Source organism: Ruditapes philippinarum, unplaced genomic scaffold (genome assembly GCF_026571515.1).
Source record: "Ruditapes philippinarum isolate M1 unplaced genomic scaffold, ASM2657151v2 ctg3598_1_1_1_1, whole genome shotgun sequence".
Classification (NCBI taxonomy): Eukaryota; Metazoa; Mollusca; class Bivalvia; order Venerida; family Veneridae; genus Ruditapes; species Ruditapes philippinarum.
In genome coordinates this window covers 157,042-174,361 of record NW_026862647.1, presented here as the reverse complement: position 1 = coordinate 174,361, position 17,320 = coordinate 157,042, and the positions used below count along the sequence as shown (strand labels likewise).

General features: G+C 31.9%; 2 protein-coding genes across 5 annotated transcripts in view; one reads left to right on the top strand and one right to left on the bottom strand.

Moving 5' to 3' along the window:
• Positions 1-5,383: 5,383 nt before the first annotated feature.
• Positions 5,384-6,238, bottom strand: LOC132719700 (4-diphosphocytidyl-2-C-methyl-D-erythritol kinase-like). Its single transcript, XM_060703535.1, has one exon. It carries the CDS (start codon positions 6,236-6,238, stop codon positions 5,384-5,386), a length of 855 nt encoding a protein of 284 aa, XP_060559518.1.
• A 1,479-nt stretch (positions 6,239-7,717) lies between these two features.
• LOC132719703 (patatin-like phospholipase domain-containing protein 7) overlaps positions 7,718-17,320 on the top strand; it is a 39,560-nt gene continuing 29,957 nt past the window's right edge. For 2 of the 4 annotated variants that reach the window (XM_060703543.1, XM_060703540.1), the window contains exons 1-13: positions 7,718-8,291; positions 8,956-9,037; positions 9,599-9,690; positions 11,034-11,134; positions 11,453-11,605; positions 11,943-12,102; positions 12,447-12,524; positions 12,766-12,827; positions 13,222-13,288; positions 13,664-13,744; positions 14,053-14,176; positions 16,018-16,145; positions 16,790-16,945. In XM_060703543.1, coding sequence (XP_060559526.1) covers positions 8,175-8,291; positions 8,956-9,037; positions 9,599-9,690; positions 11,034-11,134; positions 11,453-11,605; positions 11,943-12,102; positions 12,447-12,524; positions 12,766-12,827; positions 13,222-13,288; positions 13,664-13,744; positions 14,053-14,176; positions 16,018-16,145; positions 16,790-16,945 — 1,401 coding nt within the window. In that variant the 5' untranslated portion in view covers positions 7,718-8,174. The remainder of the gene's footprint in view (positions 8,292-8,955; positions 9,038-9,598; positions 9,691-11,033; positions 11,135-11,452; positions 11,606-11,942; positions 12,103-12,446; positions 12,525-12,765; positions 12,828-13,221; positions 13,289-13,663; positions 13,745-14,052; positions 14,177-16,017; positions 16,146-16,789; positions 16,946-17,320) is intronic. The other 2 variants (XM_060703542.1, XM_060703541.1) reach the window with 1 other exon arrangement.

Here is a 17,320-nt window from a genome sequence, read left to right as displayed (position 1 = left end):
CTTGGTTTCATTATCTCATTTTCCCACCAACTATCAAGTAAGGATTAATTTGGTGTGATATTGATATTGGATGGCTGCGCATTTAAAGGATTTGTAGACTACTGTCAGAGTAACTTGGTCATATTTGCTTAGCTCCACTAGGATGAGCTATTATGATTCCTACGGTATGTTGGGTGGCATCAACCACATCTCATTTGCTATCATCAGGCCAATGTTTATGACTTATCAGGAATGTTCCTTTATAAGTTGTATAAAAAATTCCATACCATGCAAAACTTTGGCTGCCGAGGCAACTGAATGCAAAATCTATAAAAATCTTAATAATTATAAAAGTTTTGGCTCCGCCAGGGGGTCGCTTGATTTTACTCAAAAAGGAAATAACTTCATACTCCGGCAATTTGGTCTATAGCATTGTCTAGTGGATCTTTACTTTTGTCCAGCAAATCATTACCAAGTTTGTTCAAATCCTAAACCATGGATCGAAGTTTGGGGGTCACTTGATTTTAAATATTTATACAGGGAAAACTATAGACTTGTCTTCTCCATAAAAGTAACTTGCAGTGCATAGAGCTTGGATTTTTTGTGTGGAGCATTGTTTAGTACCCTAAAGTTTGATCAAAAATTGTTCCTGGTCAAAGTTGGCCTGTCTCCGTGTGTCCCATGATTTTACTCGCACCGGAAGATTTTAAAATTCTCTATAACTGCAAGGCCTAAAGCTTTGGTATTTGGTGTGTAGCACGGAATAGTTGACCAATACTAAGTTTGTTTAGATCATGCCCCTTTGGAGACAGAATAAGCCCTACCCAGGGAACCACTTTATTTAACTTCTACAGTAAAATATTTTCTATGACTACAAAACTTAAATATTGGTATGTAGCATTGTAAAATGGACCACTATCAAGTTTGTTTGAATCATAACCCTTGTTCCAAATTTTAACCGCCCCATTTTGGTCACTTGAATTTATATAAAATAATAAAGGAATACCTTTATAACTCATTTTAATGTCTCTAGTGAACATTTCGTTATATCATCCTTGGTGGGATGTTTCCGAGGTGTTGCAGAAATAATAGAATATAACAAAAGAAAAATTGAAAAAAAAAGAAAATATATAAAAAAATATTATAAAAATATTGCATAAACATCAAACCATAGTTGCAAAAAATGCAATATTTCGCTTTCCAAGACTCTTTACGATTTAATAAAGATGTTTGTCGGTCAAAAGTAATTTTAAAATAGTAATACTTCTTACATAAGAACAAATTCATACATAAACTCTACCATTGACACATTGGACATGTTTACTTTCAGTTTGCTAAATAATTTAATTTTAATTTGATTAAATAGACCATGGAGCTTTACATTCATATCTGTAATAATCAAAATTTTATTTCTAAATATCTATTGAATTAGAATTGCATCATTAATGTCAACTTAGAAGTGATTCGAGAAAATGGAACAAAACCTAGCGTATATCTTCATTTTTTTTTTCATTTTCATGTTTATTAAAATAACTATAATGTTTCCAATAATTACCAAAGTAAATGGTGGAAATATCTTAAATGTTGTGATTGTGCCAGACGAAATTCATCAGAATTAAATGGTAGATTGGTAGATTTTCTTATAAATAAAATTCCATAGCAGCCTTTTTTCTTTTTTCTGTATCAATAATACTAGTACTATACAATTTTTGTGTGGATGTAAAAAGTAAATTAAAAATGATATATTTGTTAAACTGGTAATAGTTACCATGCACCAACTATGTTAATAACAAATTGTACAATTGCTGTAATAATACAAAACGTTACTATTACAATTCGCAATTGAATCAAAGTACTGAAAGCTCTATAAGTATAACTGTGGTCATGTAGTATATGAGTAGTGCCAAGGTCTAGCGCTGGTGTATTTTGTTAATCCACAAAAGCTCTACTATTATTACTAACATTATTATTAATACTTATCCTCACCCTAACCCGGTGGTATAATTTCTGATTATAGGGTTTTATTACTTCAAATATATTTTCTTGATCTTCATTCATCATTGGCATCATGTTTGAGAAGGTACAAGGTAGCAATGTCAAGAATTGGACCACCTATTAATATTTTTTTTTTTGCTTAAAAATGGTAATTTTTACTCTGTACTCTTTATTACAAAAAAGAATAAACTTCAGACTGTTTTGTTCATTATAATTAAACAAACGTGTACGAAAACTTTCATGACTAGCATCTATATTTAAAGAATTATCTGCACTTGCAACTTGTGTATCTATAAATGGTATTTTTTACTCTATACGTATAATAACCTAAAAGAATTACTACTGACTATAATTAAGCAGTACGTATATATAATCAAGGGTTATAACTCTGGCATTTGAATGTAAATATTTGAAATAAGTGAAAAAATTTAAGTGAAGGACATCTAACTCGAAAACAAAATCACTGAGCCCATTTCCCGCTTTTTTTCGCTTGTTTGTTATCATCTACGAAAGTTTAAAAAAAAACACCTTTCCATTCTGCGTAAAACAATTCTGTAACTATCTATCATATGCATTCATTTAGATAAAAAAATGTTTCTGAAAAACATATATGACAAAATTACATGTATACTAAATAAATGTTATATACATGTTCATGTATATATACGTCCCTGATAATAATTGTGAATATGCATTTACACAGACATTTCAAAATACAAAATGTAGTACAAAATCATTCTGTTTATAAATACCAATTAGTTACTTGACACTATTATGTTTACCGGTGGTGTGTTTTAACAAAAAGCTGTTGCCAAGAAAATTAAACACCCTCATTATTCAACCTATAAACTTAACTTTAATAATATCCCATATTAAGTTTATTGGCACATGATCTGTAAAATAGATTTTATTCCTGTTTAAGCCAAAATTAACCCCACTGATACCCAAACATGCTCGCTTCTTTTATATTCACGGCGATTTATGATTATTTATAGAACGTTGAAAATGCATATTTAATAGTGTTTCAATACATATAAAAAGGTAATCGATGATAGATCGATATTGAACTAGGCCGACGATGGGCGATTGTTGAATTTCTTTTAAGACATATTTCTGTGACTATCGATCGGAAAACTGATCCAGACATTAATTCGCATGAAGATTGTGCTGAAACTAAACAAAAATACTATCATTATATTTCATTTTATTTATATTAGATATATATAGTTATGGTTGTAACAAAATAACATCAGTATCTTTTCAGTAAGGCTACATGAAAATGATGCTTAAACACAATTGAAAAATAATCTGGACCAGATGAAACAGTTCCTTGAATATTGTGGTAGGTCGGTGATCGATGAAAAAAAGTATTGATTTTGAAACAGTAATATGAATGTCTAAAATTTTAATGAAAAAAAAAACATGTAATACCTGGTATGATAAAACGTAAATTTTAAAAATTTTGATAAGAATTCGTTTAGCAAATGCAGACATATAAGTATGCGTTTCAAGTTTGCAAATGAACTCTTTCGATATTACTGAGTCTAGTCTTAACCCATTACTTCATGAGCATTTTGTGAAAAATGGCTGTTTTCATTGAAAAGTCTCCCGTTACAAGTTCAAATTGCTATAATACTATAAAAACTGCTTCATCACTAATCAAACTTGGCACAAATGTTGACTGGACCATTGCCCTTGACACAAGATGCTCAGGCTTAACTTTTCTGTTACCATGGCAACGAGGGGACATCTCAAAATTGCCAAAAAATCACTATTTTGCGTTGATTTTTTCCATCAAAATTGATTTCAAAGTGCTGCAACTTCTCAATGGATAGAGATAGAGTCAAATGCTTTTCAGCGTTGGTTACACGTTGCCTAAGGATCAATCTTGGGTAATTTATAGCCTCTCACAAGTCCAAAATTTTCTTGGCGATGAGGGGGACTCCGCCCGCCCCCCTTCAAACCCCCCAAACAGAAGGGGGCACATCCCCCTTCTGGCAACCCCCTGATGTATCTTTTGGATGGGGGCCGCGCCGAAAAAGAGGTCACTTTTTTTAACAACATTTCTCAAACAAAAACAAGTGTTTGGGGCCTAAATAAGGCATTTTTTCATCATTTGAGACAACAAAAAAGGGGGGGGGGGGGTGAAAAAGGCGTTAAAAGGCGTGTATATGAAGTAATGGGTTAACCAACGGATCATTAGATAGATACATTTCTTGTGATTTTGGATTCAAGTGATTTAAGTAGTATTTTTCCCAGCATTTCGAAAGATTCACTGTGCGAGGTTTAAATATATCATTTGTTAAAAGAATGCTGCAAGTTTTATTGCGTATTGTTGTAAAATCTTGGCACTTATTTCAGTTATTTTTGCAAACCATGCAACACGTATAAAGAAGGTGACAAGGAAAAACCTACTTATAATAATGATTGCATTTCTAAGCAAATGCATCATGACCACATAGTATTACGTATATACATAATATCATGACAGTCTGAACAAGCAGTGGAAAATTATGACAAGACACAGAATTTATTACTTCATATCAATATTCTTCGCAAGGAATTGATTGTCTATTACCTATATTGTTTATTCTCACTAGGCTGCAAAACAAAAATACATGATTTGCAGCGATGTGTCAAACTGAAAATAGAATATATGTCATTATAAAATGTTTTCCGATATGACTTGTTAAATTAGGTGTTTTTAAATAAAGATTGTTCTAAAATAACCGTTGAAATGAATGCTCTAAGTATAGAACATAATCATATCATGTTCCTAATTTTGTCCTCTCATTTCATGCTATTTTGTTACCCGCACTGTGTAAACAATTTGAATTAAATATAAATATATCATTTTCATTTAAAAAGTAAGATATGCTTATCTGTAAGATTATCTATGTTAGACTATACGCTCGCGATATGAGCGTTATCGTATCAATTTACAAAGATACAAGTTATGTAAACAAAAGTACGTGAAATAAACACCAAAACATTTTTATTTTGAAGAACTGTTCAAACACGAAAATGCATTGCGGAAACATATCAGTTATCATTAACATTGCTGATCGAGAAAAGTTCAAAGAACACGGCCAAATGCATAAAACACCCCGCAAAATAAATGTGAAAATATCTGTTTTCTATATAATATAAAATATAATATAAAAGTGTTTTCTATAGCAGAATATGTGCATTACAATGGGGTCATACCAGAACGGAATATATGCTTTCCTTCGTCGCAATTATAGATATTGTATTAGTTTAATTGCAATAAATGATAAAGATCTTGCGATCGGAAGTAAAAGTGTGCTCGCAAAAAGATGATACATGTATATATTGTACAAGTTGAATTGTACCACTATATTATCCAGAGATTCCTATATTATACATTGTGAGAACGGTAAGTTCAGTTCTAATCGTTTGAGACAGAGACCGACTGTGCAACATGTGTCCAAACGCCATCAATATGATCTTCGACGATCTTCTTCAACTGCTCCGCTTCCGTCTTTCCGTTCACAGGAATGTACAACGTTGATCCAGAACCGGTCATACATACTTCTCTGTTTACTATGTCCGATAATTCTTCGTGCATTTTTTGTAGATCGGGATACAGATAAAAAACAGGAGGTACAAGGTCATTTTCTCCAAAGTTGTCCTCCAAGTTTGGATATACATCATTTAAATCTCGTACTTGTTTTCCGTGATAGTCAAATTCTTTGTAAACATGCGCAGTTGAAGCTTTAAAGTTCGGATAAATAAGTAAAAACCATTTGGGTTTCATTTCATGCAGACGGGTTACAGTTACACTGGAACGAATGGTAACAGAGCATGTGCCACCTTCAAGAAAATACGGGACATCTGATCCTATTTCAGATGCAAGCTTCTGTAACTCGCTAATACTATATTCTGGTTCACAGAAACGATTTAGGAATTGTAGTATGGCTGCCGCATTACTACACCCACCTCCTAGACCTGCTCCCACTGGTATCCTTTTCTTAACGCAAACTTCAATGCCAATCTTCAACCTGTCCTTTAACTTATTATATGCTTTCGTAATATCATTGTCTTGATTTAAAGGTATTTCCGACAAGTTGCAAATTATTTTACACTGCTTTTCATCACAGAGACGAATATTCAACGTATCGTGAAGCGATATTGTTTGGAATATACCTCGAATCGGATGAAGTTTTTGATTTTCTAACGACAAATGATAAACCCATAAACATAGATTTAGTTTCGCATTAGTCCTTATTTTGATTTGGTCCATTTTATACTAAAACACATGAAAGCGTTCTTTTCCCCGATATTATGATATGATAAAAATAATTTAGTATATTTTATTAAAAAAACTCGTCTTTTCACACTGATACAATGTTTATTGTTCTAGATGTTAAATTTTCCATATATAGGAAACTTAACGTATAGAAAATTTAAAAAAAATCTCAAGATCTTTTTTTTGCGAGTTTTGGTTTCCCTAAATTTAAATCATGTTTATAAATATTTGATTGTGCATTGAATTTGATACGATAAACTTTAAACATAAAAATTAAGTCGTAGAAAAACATTGATAGCTACAATAGCCCCTAATTTTGAATCCAAGTTCATTACAATATGTTAATGTTTGTCATGGGGCGACTTGGCGCGAAACTTCAACATAATTCTTCTTTCTGTCTCTCCTTTCTTTCGAAAACCATTGTACGTATATTTGATTTTTTTCCATCAGAAACAAAATTTCAAGTATGATCATGTTGATTGCTAAATGTGTATTATGAACACTTAGAATACAACAAAATTTATACACATCTTTTTTTTTTTACTTTTCTTCAGACAAATTGCGAAAGGTTAACCGCACTACACTAATAGTGTTAGGCTCCCTTCACAGCTCAGTGATTACACTCTTCTTACTTCACAGAAAGTGAAACATACTGGCGATGCGCAGCATAGTATAATGTTGTAAAACATGTGGTCCGACACTTTTGCTTTTCTAAACAATTATAGCATTCATTTAGGATATTGAATAAGTGTAAGTTCAATACTGAATTTATTGAACGAGTTGAATAATATTATATCATGCGAATATAATATAATATTCTATTTATCAAATACCAAAATAAAGACTGTTTAAAGTAAAAAAAGAGTTATTATTTCATTGACACGTCTATAGTACACTAGCTATTATGTTTGTATAGCGCAAATGACGTCACGTCAAAATATATGCATTGCAATACCATTTTACGGAGTCGCAAAAGCGCTACGGATATGTTATAAATAGACATTGTTGAATGAGTGTAAGTTCAATACTGACTATTGAACGAATTGAATAAATTAATACATTCTATGATGCTAGCCTATTGTGTGCAAAATATTATTTTATTAAATGAGTTCAATAAAATCAGTAATGAACCTACACGAATATAATATTCTTTTTATCACATGCCCAAAAGACTATTTAAAGTGCAAAAGAATAATAATATCTGTCGTAACTATGTTGAGGTGCGGATGTAATATGGAGAGAAACCATGCAGTGCTGTTGTGTATTTCAACGTTATAAGCGTGGACCAAGGGTGCAACAAAAAATTTCCAAACTAACTTTTTGCTTTCTTCTAATATTCTTTGAATTGTTGTAAAAGAATCTTAACTTTGACGTCCAGTATCAACAGTTTGTTTTTGTTTTGATTGTAGCATCTAAAATTCTTAATGATTAAGATTTAGTCTAGGCAGGAAGGTACACTGTGTATATGTGCCAATAACACTTTCTTTATGTAAAAAAACCGTTATTCTTCGATAGTCTCGGTGATGTGAAAGGCTTTCGAGCTTCTTCCACTAGTCTTCCACACCCTACACTCCAGTTATCATCACATAAATACACATGACATTTATGTTAAGTTAATATTTGTCATTTTTTATTTTACAAAAAGTCAAATGCTAGATCTAAATTGGGTCGCTTTTAAATGAATGCAGTTTTTTTTTAAGAAAATATTTACAAGAATAGAAAATTTGATGGGCAGATGTTAAAAGAAATGTTTTTCGTCACAAGACATTTATACATGTGCTGTCGTTCGTGCATGGAAATAAAGTACATGTATATGTTCGCTCTATCACTTTCGTCGAGATAAAAACCTTTGTGTTATTTATTTAATCTTTGGGTTTAATTATCCTTGTTATGATACTCTTCAGTTTCACCAAAACGCAGAAATGTCAAAATGAGTAAAACATCACTTGATGAGCTTGCAGAAAATTTAAAGGGAAAGATTAGCGATATTGAAGAAGAAATAAAGCGACAAGTTGCAGAGAGACTTTCAAAATATGATCTGACTTTAGTAAGATGCCTAGTGCTTGTCATTCATTGAAACACTTCGCGTTTTCTTTTTTACAGTTTTACGTTTATCGGAAAAAGTATGCGAATTTGTATCTTAACAAACCTTTATCCATAAATTTCCACAGACACTTGGGGTTTGGAGCTCAAAACGCCTTTAAAATCCAAATAAAATGCATATTTGTCAATCCCAGCACATGTACTGATCATAATATAAGCCGTTTTGAAAAAAAATCATATTTCAACATCTATAATAAGGGTGGGTCCGCTATAATAATACACAAGATAAAAATGTTCGCCGGAAAAAATCCGCACCCCTACCGTCATAATCACCATGTATTTTATTCCATTTCCAATATTTTCACATAATCCTTTGGTCCATCGACACAGAAGATATAATTCTTCACGATGATGGTCAATTTTAAACTTCAACGGTAATATAAACAACGCAACAGCTGAAATAAGCATCAAGATTATCACCGTTTTCCTCCATTTACAAAATCTTTCGATAGATTTCCATCTCCAGTCGGCTGTGTACGAAGCCATCCGATTGTAAATTCAAACGTCGCCCCAGCTTTGCCGTGTGCAAATGCGCAGCGCTTTTAAGTTTGGGAACCAACATAATTGGATGGCTTCGTACATTAAATGAATTGTTTATATAATTTCAGAGTATTGTGGTAGCAGTTTCTGTGGCTATTATCACCACCCTAGTCATTGTTGTCTTTGGACTATGGAAGCTAAAGAAAAGAGGTAACTAAAATAATATTAACATTGATGCAGTGTACGAAATTAGGATTTGAATCCAAAAGGCTGGTCAGGCTACCAAATTAGAATATTCACTAGCTCAAAAGACATTTCACTATTATGATTCATTCGTTCCAATCATTTCTTTATATTGCCTTTGAAAATACAGTAGCCCGGTCGGGCTTGTTACTGCGAAATATTGGTAGCCCAAGGAGAAATGTGGTAGTCATGGGCTATCAGACTACTGCTAATTTCAAACACTGATTGATGTATTTATTTCAGTATTTGTACAAATGTATTAGATTTCATGACATTAAGTGATTAGAAATATAATCTTAATTTTTAATTTAGTCATTGTTGTTACATTTGTGATGAAATTTATGGATTATTAAATTGAAATTCTTCAAAAACAGTTGTTTACTGCCATTGTTTTGCAAAAATAGAACTCAAGTGTAACAACCCTCCCTTAAAGAAACCTTGAATTGTCATTGATCTAATTCTGTTGTTGATGTGATTGTATAAATGAAGTTTATTTAGGTGTGTTACAAGTTTGTTTGACTATTTTAGCGGCTCAGCAGAGCCAAAGTGGTACACACAAGAAGTACCGGTTCAGGAAGAGGGACAAAGTCCTCTTCTATGGACGCAAGATGCTCAGGAAGGTAATATGTGGAAAATCTCATATTAAAAGTTTGTTATTTATATTTTATGATTATGAAGTGCATATGTGTTTTCACTTATGTATGGTTATCATTGAGAGTTTAGGTCAATCTTGGTCCAAAAAGATTTGAAGACAAAAATAGATTGTTTAATTTTTATTACACAGTGTAGTACAAATGTATATAAAACAGCAGTCATGGAAGGGAAGGAGTAGAAATGGCTGCTCACAGTACACAGATTTTGCAATAAACATGCATAGTATTTCCAATGAAACATACTACAGACTTATGTATAAATTTCAAATTTTATTTCATTTTATTTATTTTGCATATATTAATTAATTAATGAATTTGAGTATGGCTTATGCCAAACTCAGCGGTAAATCTAGAAGAACGTCCAGAATCTAGCATATGAATGACTCTAACACGATCCTCAAGAGAGATGAAAGTTTTGTGTTCATGGTAACATGATTGCCATAGAGAATAAAAAATTGTTAATTCAGCATGTTTTAAAGACATCATATTTACAATTTGACGTACAATTAATCAAACAATTAATGAGTTCAATTATCGCAATATTCAATTTACACCAACTAAATTAAATAACGTGAGTGTTTTTTCATGATAAAAACACCGACCGCATTAATCCTTTAATTATAATTTTCACAAAAACATTAAACAACAATAAAAACACTATCCGTAAATTACTGTTTGCGGGTTTAATCTTATATTTACCATTCATCAACACTTTGCTAATTGTCAAATACACAGGTGCAGCTGGGTAGGGCTGAATCTAGGTCGCGTAAGGGCATTTATAGATTTTCTCTTCACATGCTTGTGTGTTTTTACCTATGTGAAACTTTGTTGCCCGATAATTGTTGGTCATTGTATACGTGATTTGATTAAGTAGAGTGACCGTTGGCTGCATATCACAGATTAGTGTGATACGCAATGCATTTAAAGAAAAAAATGTACAGATGGACTTCAGCTGACCGTTGAATAAAAATTGGCTGTTGTGCAGGCGTGACTGCTTGTTCAGATATTACTGTATAAAGAAAGCCACAAAAATATTTTTGACAAAGTCACCATTGACAGAGTTGACATACCATTTGTACATGCATGAATCAGCATATTGTGTTATCAAAGAAACACACCCTTAACCAAACCCTACCACTACTTACCATTGATAGGGAATGAGTATGGAAAAAAAACATTTTATTGTTTAATTACTGTTAAATCAACAAGTTTGCATACTCACTAAAATATTACTGATGCATTGATGTTATATGACACAGATGGACAAAAAGAAATCATATTGAATACAAATGTTTCTTTTATTACTATAGGTAAGCAGTTTTTCTCGGAATACAATCAATGCTGCAGGATTGGGACAGGGGAAAGGCAGAGCTGAACTGAATAAAAAAGAAATCATGATGCTTGCTAGAAAGTAAGAAGATAATTACATGTATAACTTTATCTTCCACTCACTTACTAAATACTCAAAGCTGTCAACATGGTATGGCAAAAGTAGTTAATAGTAAAATTTGCTGAGGCCAGCAATTTTTTCAGAAGCTGGGAATTTCAGAGAGTAACATGAAATATAACATATTATACTCTAATTTTTAGCTTTTGAAATATAAAGGTAACAATCTGAATTGTTTTGTTGTGCCTTTGTGTTCTGAAAACAGTGTGAAACTGTTGCACAATGCCTTACAAAGTAATTGATTATCATGTATGTACTAAAATAATTTATTCATATTGTAAGGTTTTCAAAGATACTGCGCTTAAAGAAAGATCCATCCCAGCCAACTCTGCAGGTGAAAGGACCACCAAAATCTTTCTTTGAAGCGGATGGAGCAGATATGGAGGAAGATCACAGGATTCCATCAGAGGTGCTCTACATGCTCAGAAGTGTCCGGTTAGAACAATTACATGTATCTTCATTGTATAGTCATGTTGAGACTCCTTAAATATGCTTTTTACATGGGATTATTATTTCATATGCCAAAATACTTAATTTTTGCAGTCTGATTTAAATGACTATGTTCATACCTTTAATGAGACAATATGCCTTTGTTGTTGTTTGATAATTTTATGACCAGTATAAAGCTTTTTAAGCCCTATTAAACCTGAACATGCTAAATGTCATAAATGGCCATCTTTCAGCTTGGTCAAAATTATTCATTGTTTTTAGAGAAAATTTCAAAATTATTATATTTCTACAAACAATTTATTGACATGTTTTGATTTTGCAGGGTATTTGGTCACTTTGAGAAACCATTGTTTTTAGAGCTTTGTAAACATATGGAGTCAAAGTTTGTGCCAGCAGGGAGTTACCTGTTCCGGGTTGGAGATGAAGACAACTGTATATATGTAGTTCAAAGTGGCAAAATAAATGTTTACATCACTGAAGGGGTAAGGGATTAACTCTCTCAATTAATACTTACTTTGTTTTGTTTTATGGGATTATGAGATGTATCTTACATTTCAATCATTTTTGTTTTGACATTTGAATTGAAAAAAATGTCTCATAAACTTTTGTTGATAGATTTGAGAGGTCTTGACAAAACAAGTATGTAAATTTGCATAATTATATTATTTGATAAATCAAATTTATTTTTGCAATTTTGAAATCTTTACTTTAAACGATAATAGCTAAGCTTGAAGCAGTCAAACTTGATAAAATATTACCATCTTTTACTTTCAAGTATTAAGTCAGTTATTAATGTTTATAAATTGTATATTGAAATGTTAAACAGGGATCTGAGTATCTGGTGAAAGAGGTTGACACTGGGGACAGTATACACAGTCTACTCAGTATTCTAGACTTTATTACTGTAAGTATTTAACATTGATAAACTAATCTTATTGCTGTATAAAAACCCTTAACATGCCATGTCTATTTTGTAATTTACTCTGTATAGAAATGAAGATGGTCAGTTTTGAAAGACACATCTTTCATATTATTCTTGTGTAATATCTTGATTATTAACATTGCATAATTATCTTTTAGATCTGAAGTTTCTTCTCTCCTTCTCGTAGGAAATCCAAACTTGATTTAATATATTTTTGTTGAAGGGTAAACCTCAGCCTTACAAGACAGTGTCAGCTAGAGCTGTTGTTGATACAACCATTCTAAAGTAAGTAAACTTCTCTTTACATAACCATCCTTTTATATTCTAATTTTATCTGGTTTACAAAATAATATGCTATATTCAGTTTCTTTTGTTTTATTGGTGCAGTTAACAAAGAAAATCATATTATCAATTATATAATAAAGAGGATATGCAAATAACTTGTGTGAAAAATTACATAACAAATATTTTTCAAAATTTTTTTTTGGGAAATTTCTTCATTAAGAATATAATAGGATATGCATTTTTTCTACTATACATGTATATTCAGATTGTATTAGCAGTCACTACCAATACTCTCTATAAGTTAGAGACCGGGGTAAGTTTACATTGTTCATGGTGATGTTTCATATTGCATTAAATATTTATGTAGGTGATCACTTTACATTATATGTTACAGATTACCAGCTACAGCTTTCCAATCATTGTTTGAAAGGTTCCCAGAGTCTCTTGTCAGAGTTGTTCAGGTTTTGTTTACAATTTTTTCTTAATTTTGATAGCTTTGTAGATTAATCTCATTGTACAATTTTGTTGATCTTATATTTGTCAATTAGTGAATAAAATTGACACAGAAGTCTGTATACATTTTTGTGCCCCTGTAATATATCTGATTGAATGTCAAGTCTCAAGTTGACTGATGTGTATTTGATTATATAATGATCCATACTGTATTTAATACAAATAAAAAGTGGAAAATTATTTTTAAGAAGTTATGTAAAGATTTGGTCATACAACAATACCTAGAATGATGTAACTGTACTTCTTCTCTAAATTACAGAAATATATCCTATTACTTTAATTTGTTTGATATATTTATCATAATGTGACCATTTTGTCAACAGGTGATCATGGTAAGACTACAGAGGGTAACCTTCACAGCTTTACACAACTATCTTGGTCTTAGTAGTGAACTTATCAACAGGGTAAGATTCTTACAGTGTTTCATAATCATTTTATTGTTTTTATCATACAATTTCAGTGATTGGAATAACATTTACTGAAGGAAATAAGTTAAAACTCCACACACTTGTTCTTTGTGATCATATAACTCTGAATTACCCCTTACAGAGCTATGCCCTTTTTCATTCTGTCAAGCACCAAGAATGGTCAAGCTGGCTGTCTTTCAGATAGCTGTTCTTTTAAATGATTTCTCTATGACTTCTTCATCAATGTTTTGCGTAATAGAATTTTCTTGTATAAATTTGAAGAAAAGTTATTTTGTTGATTTCAGCGTAATTCAGTGGATCTCAAGACTCTGTCTATACATGCTATAGCTTCACAAACACCACTGTACAAGAGGCACAGTAGTCAAGCTGGTATATCTGAGTCAGAGAATGAAAAACATGAAGCTACAGGTAACATATATATAAATTAATATATATAGAAATATGAAAAATGACTTCACATGCAATTAATTATTTGATATAAATCAAAATGCCAAACATGTTTCACCTATACTGCTCATCAGTATGTATATTTTATACCTAATTTTGCTTCCTTTTTTTTCTTTTTTAGCTCACCTGTCACAAAGTGACAAGGTGAGCTTTTGTGATCGCTTTTCATTCGATGTCCGTTAACTTTTACTTTAAATGACATATCCTCATTAACTAAGCCAATCTCATCCAAGCTTCACAGGAATGTTCCTGGTGGCCACCTTTGAAAATTGTTCAAAGAATTTTAATTCCATGCAGAACTCTGGTTGCCATGGCAATCAAAAGAAAAAACTTAAAAAATCTTCTTTTAAAAAATCCAAAGAGCTAGAGCTTTGATATTTGGCATGAAACAGCATCTGATGTAGTGAGTGTCTACCAAGTTGGTTGCTCTTGTAAGGTTTCGATGAACCTGTCACAAATTAACAATTGAAATGGGAAGACAAAATAATATACCACTTCATGAACGAATATGTTTATTTTGTTTTAACCAAAATAATGTAACTGCTATTGATTGTGAATTTCATGCCTTTTTTCAATGTTCTAAGTATAATGACGTCCAAACTAATTATTTCTTTAATTGGTATTCAAATGGTACTACAATTAATGATTTTTATTCGCTGATGAATACACAAAATGAAGAAATCATCTATAAACTATCTCTGTTTGTATTTCACTTGTTGAAAAGTACCAGCTCTTGACTTATTTTATTCTAATTTTATATGTTATGCAACTTCATTCAATACATGTATACAATATTATATTTATACTGATGTGTATTTTGGGCCGGAGGCCTTTATTTACTTAAATAAAGTTGAGTTGAGTTGAGTTTGTTCCAAGTTAAATCCCTTGGGTTAAAATTGGCCTCGCCCCGGGGTCATTAATTTTCCTTATATGTATATAGTAAAAACTGGAAAAAAAATCATCTCTAAAAAAAACCCAAAAAAGCTAGAGTTTAGATATTAAGCATGAAACATCTTCTGGTGAGTGTCTACCAATTTGTTCAAATAAAAGCCTTGGGGTCAAAATCATTCTTATTCATTGAGAGTTTTTATATACAGGTGAGCAATTTCAGGGCCATCATGGCCCTCTTGTTTGTATTAGTGTATATATGATACAGTAACTATACCTAGATCAAGACTGTTATTTATGTGCAGAAGATTTTTTTTTAAATAAGAACCTTACAGATCATATTCCAGTAGAAATTAGGGGCCTTCAAGTTGTATGGTAAAGGTCAATGATTTCAAATAAATTTTGCCTCACTACTGTGGGTCTGAATTTTGCAATGGTCTTTGGATTATTTCATGTCAAGCAGTTATCCAGTAAGTTTACATAAATTGTGTTAATTCAACTCAGATACCAGCTTGTGTCTAAAATAAAACAGAAAGAGACACCTGAAGTTTACCTCCAGCAGTTTAGCTGGTAAGTCAATATTACATTGACAGTGTTGGTGTGACTTAAAAATATTGAAAGCAAAATTACGTACAGGACTGCAATATTTTAGAATTTATAAAACATGAATCAATATATTGGTGGGATGGGCATAATGTTATTGCTGCAAGTGTTGATAAAAATGGAAAGAAAGTTTATGTTGCTGCATGCAGTATTGACAGAAATGTAGCAGATGTATAATATACAAAGTAATTCCAGAATAGAAATGTAACTAAATCATCTAGTCCAAACAACAAACATTGCTACACATTTATCAGGCCTAGTTAAATAAATCAAACTAGTTTTAAAATCATGTCTCATGGTGTTTCTTTCAGGTAAAGTACAGGCACCAAGTGTCAGTAGTGTAGCTGATGAGTCAGACAATGATACCAGGATAACAGATTTTGATGCTGCTTGTTTGAGGGCTCGAGTCACTGATGCCAGCAAAACTGTGTTAAGACAGGTAAGTTTATTCTCCTGTAAGATTGGAATGTTTGAAGTATTGTTGATATGTTAGTTTTGATAGGCAAGCTTGATGATACTTGTCAGCATTTAATGTAGAAATGTGATTAGATTAAGTAAATTGTATTACATATGAAGACATTGTTAGAAAGGTTATGGATGATGACAATGTGTTAAATGCCATTTATTCTCCACTGCTTTCTAAAATTGATATATGGGCCAAGTTAGCACTTGCTTAAGATAAAAAAAGTCTAGTACTAGTACAGAGCATAGTAATATTGAAATACTGTAATATAGGCACCAGTGTTGCATCTAGAATTTCAAAATTATGGGGTTTTGTCCCCCACTCAACTGAAAAATGTGGGGGATTTGAAAAAAATGTGGGGGGCATACATTTACCTTACAATATGACGTACCAAAAAGAATTCATTTATTTTACGTTCAGGTATTTTAGACAGCTATCTTCCGCTCAAAAACAGAAGTAGAAAAAATAAAATATTGACGAATACTACAAAACACATGGACTTCATTAAAATGCGCGATCTGCATAAAAAATGTGCAAATCGTGCAATCGCGCGGCCTAGATGTAACACTGGGCACATATGGAATAAACATTTTATTTAGCTATATATGAATTATATCTAGGTATCAGATGATGGTATGTCAGGGTCACCACAGGGTCCGAGAATGAAGATAAAACGTCCCTCAGAGCCATTTATCTCTGAAAGTGGCGAGACATTTAAAGATGAGGATATTCTGGACATGGCAAAAGCAGATCTTGTCAAGATTCTTAAACTGAAGGTTAGTTTTTTTAAGCCTTGGTGTAACAGTTTTTTTACATGCCAAAACTTTTTAAATGTGGTCAAATTTTTCCAGACATTAATGCCATAAAATAAAAAGGAATATGATTTAAATGTGGTGTTTTGAATACAATTTAAGGTGTTTTTCTTCAAATAAAGTGTATTGCACCCTTCATATAATGACAGTTAGACTCTCAACGGTTCCTATCAGTATGCATAGAAATTGTGTATATGTATAAAGAATGCTATATAATTTCTCAAAGACCAGTTATACTTAAACTATGGTGTATTTATGTACCTGTTACTGCATAAAAGTTGTATGATATGTCTGATACTGTAAGTGATCTTCTATGATAATCCACTTGGTTTGGTTAAC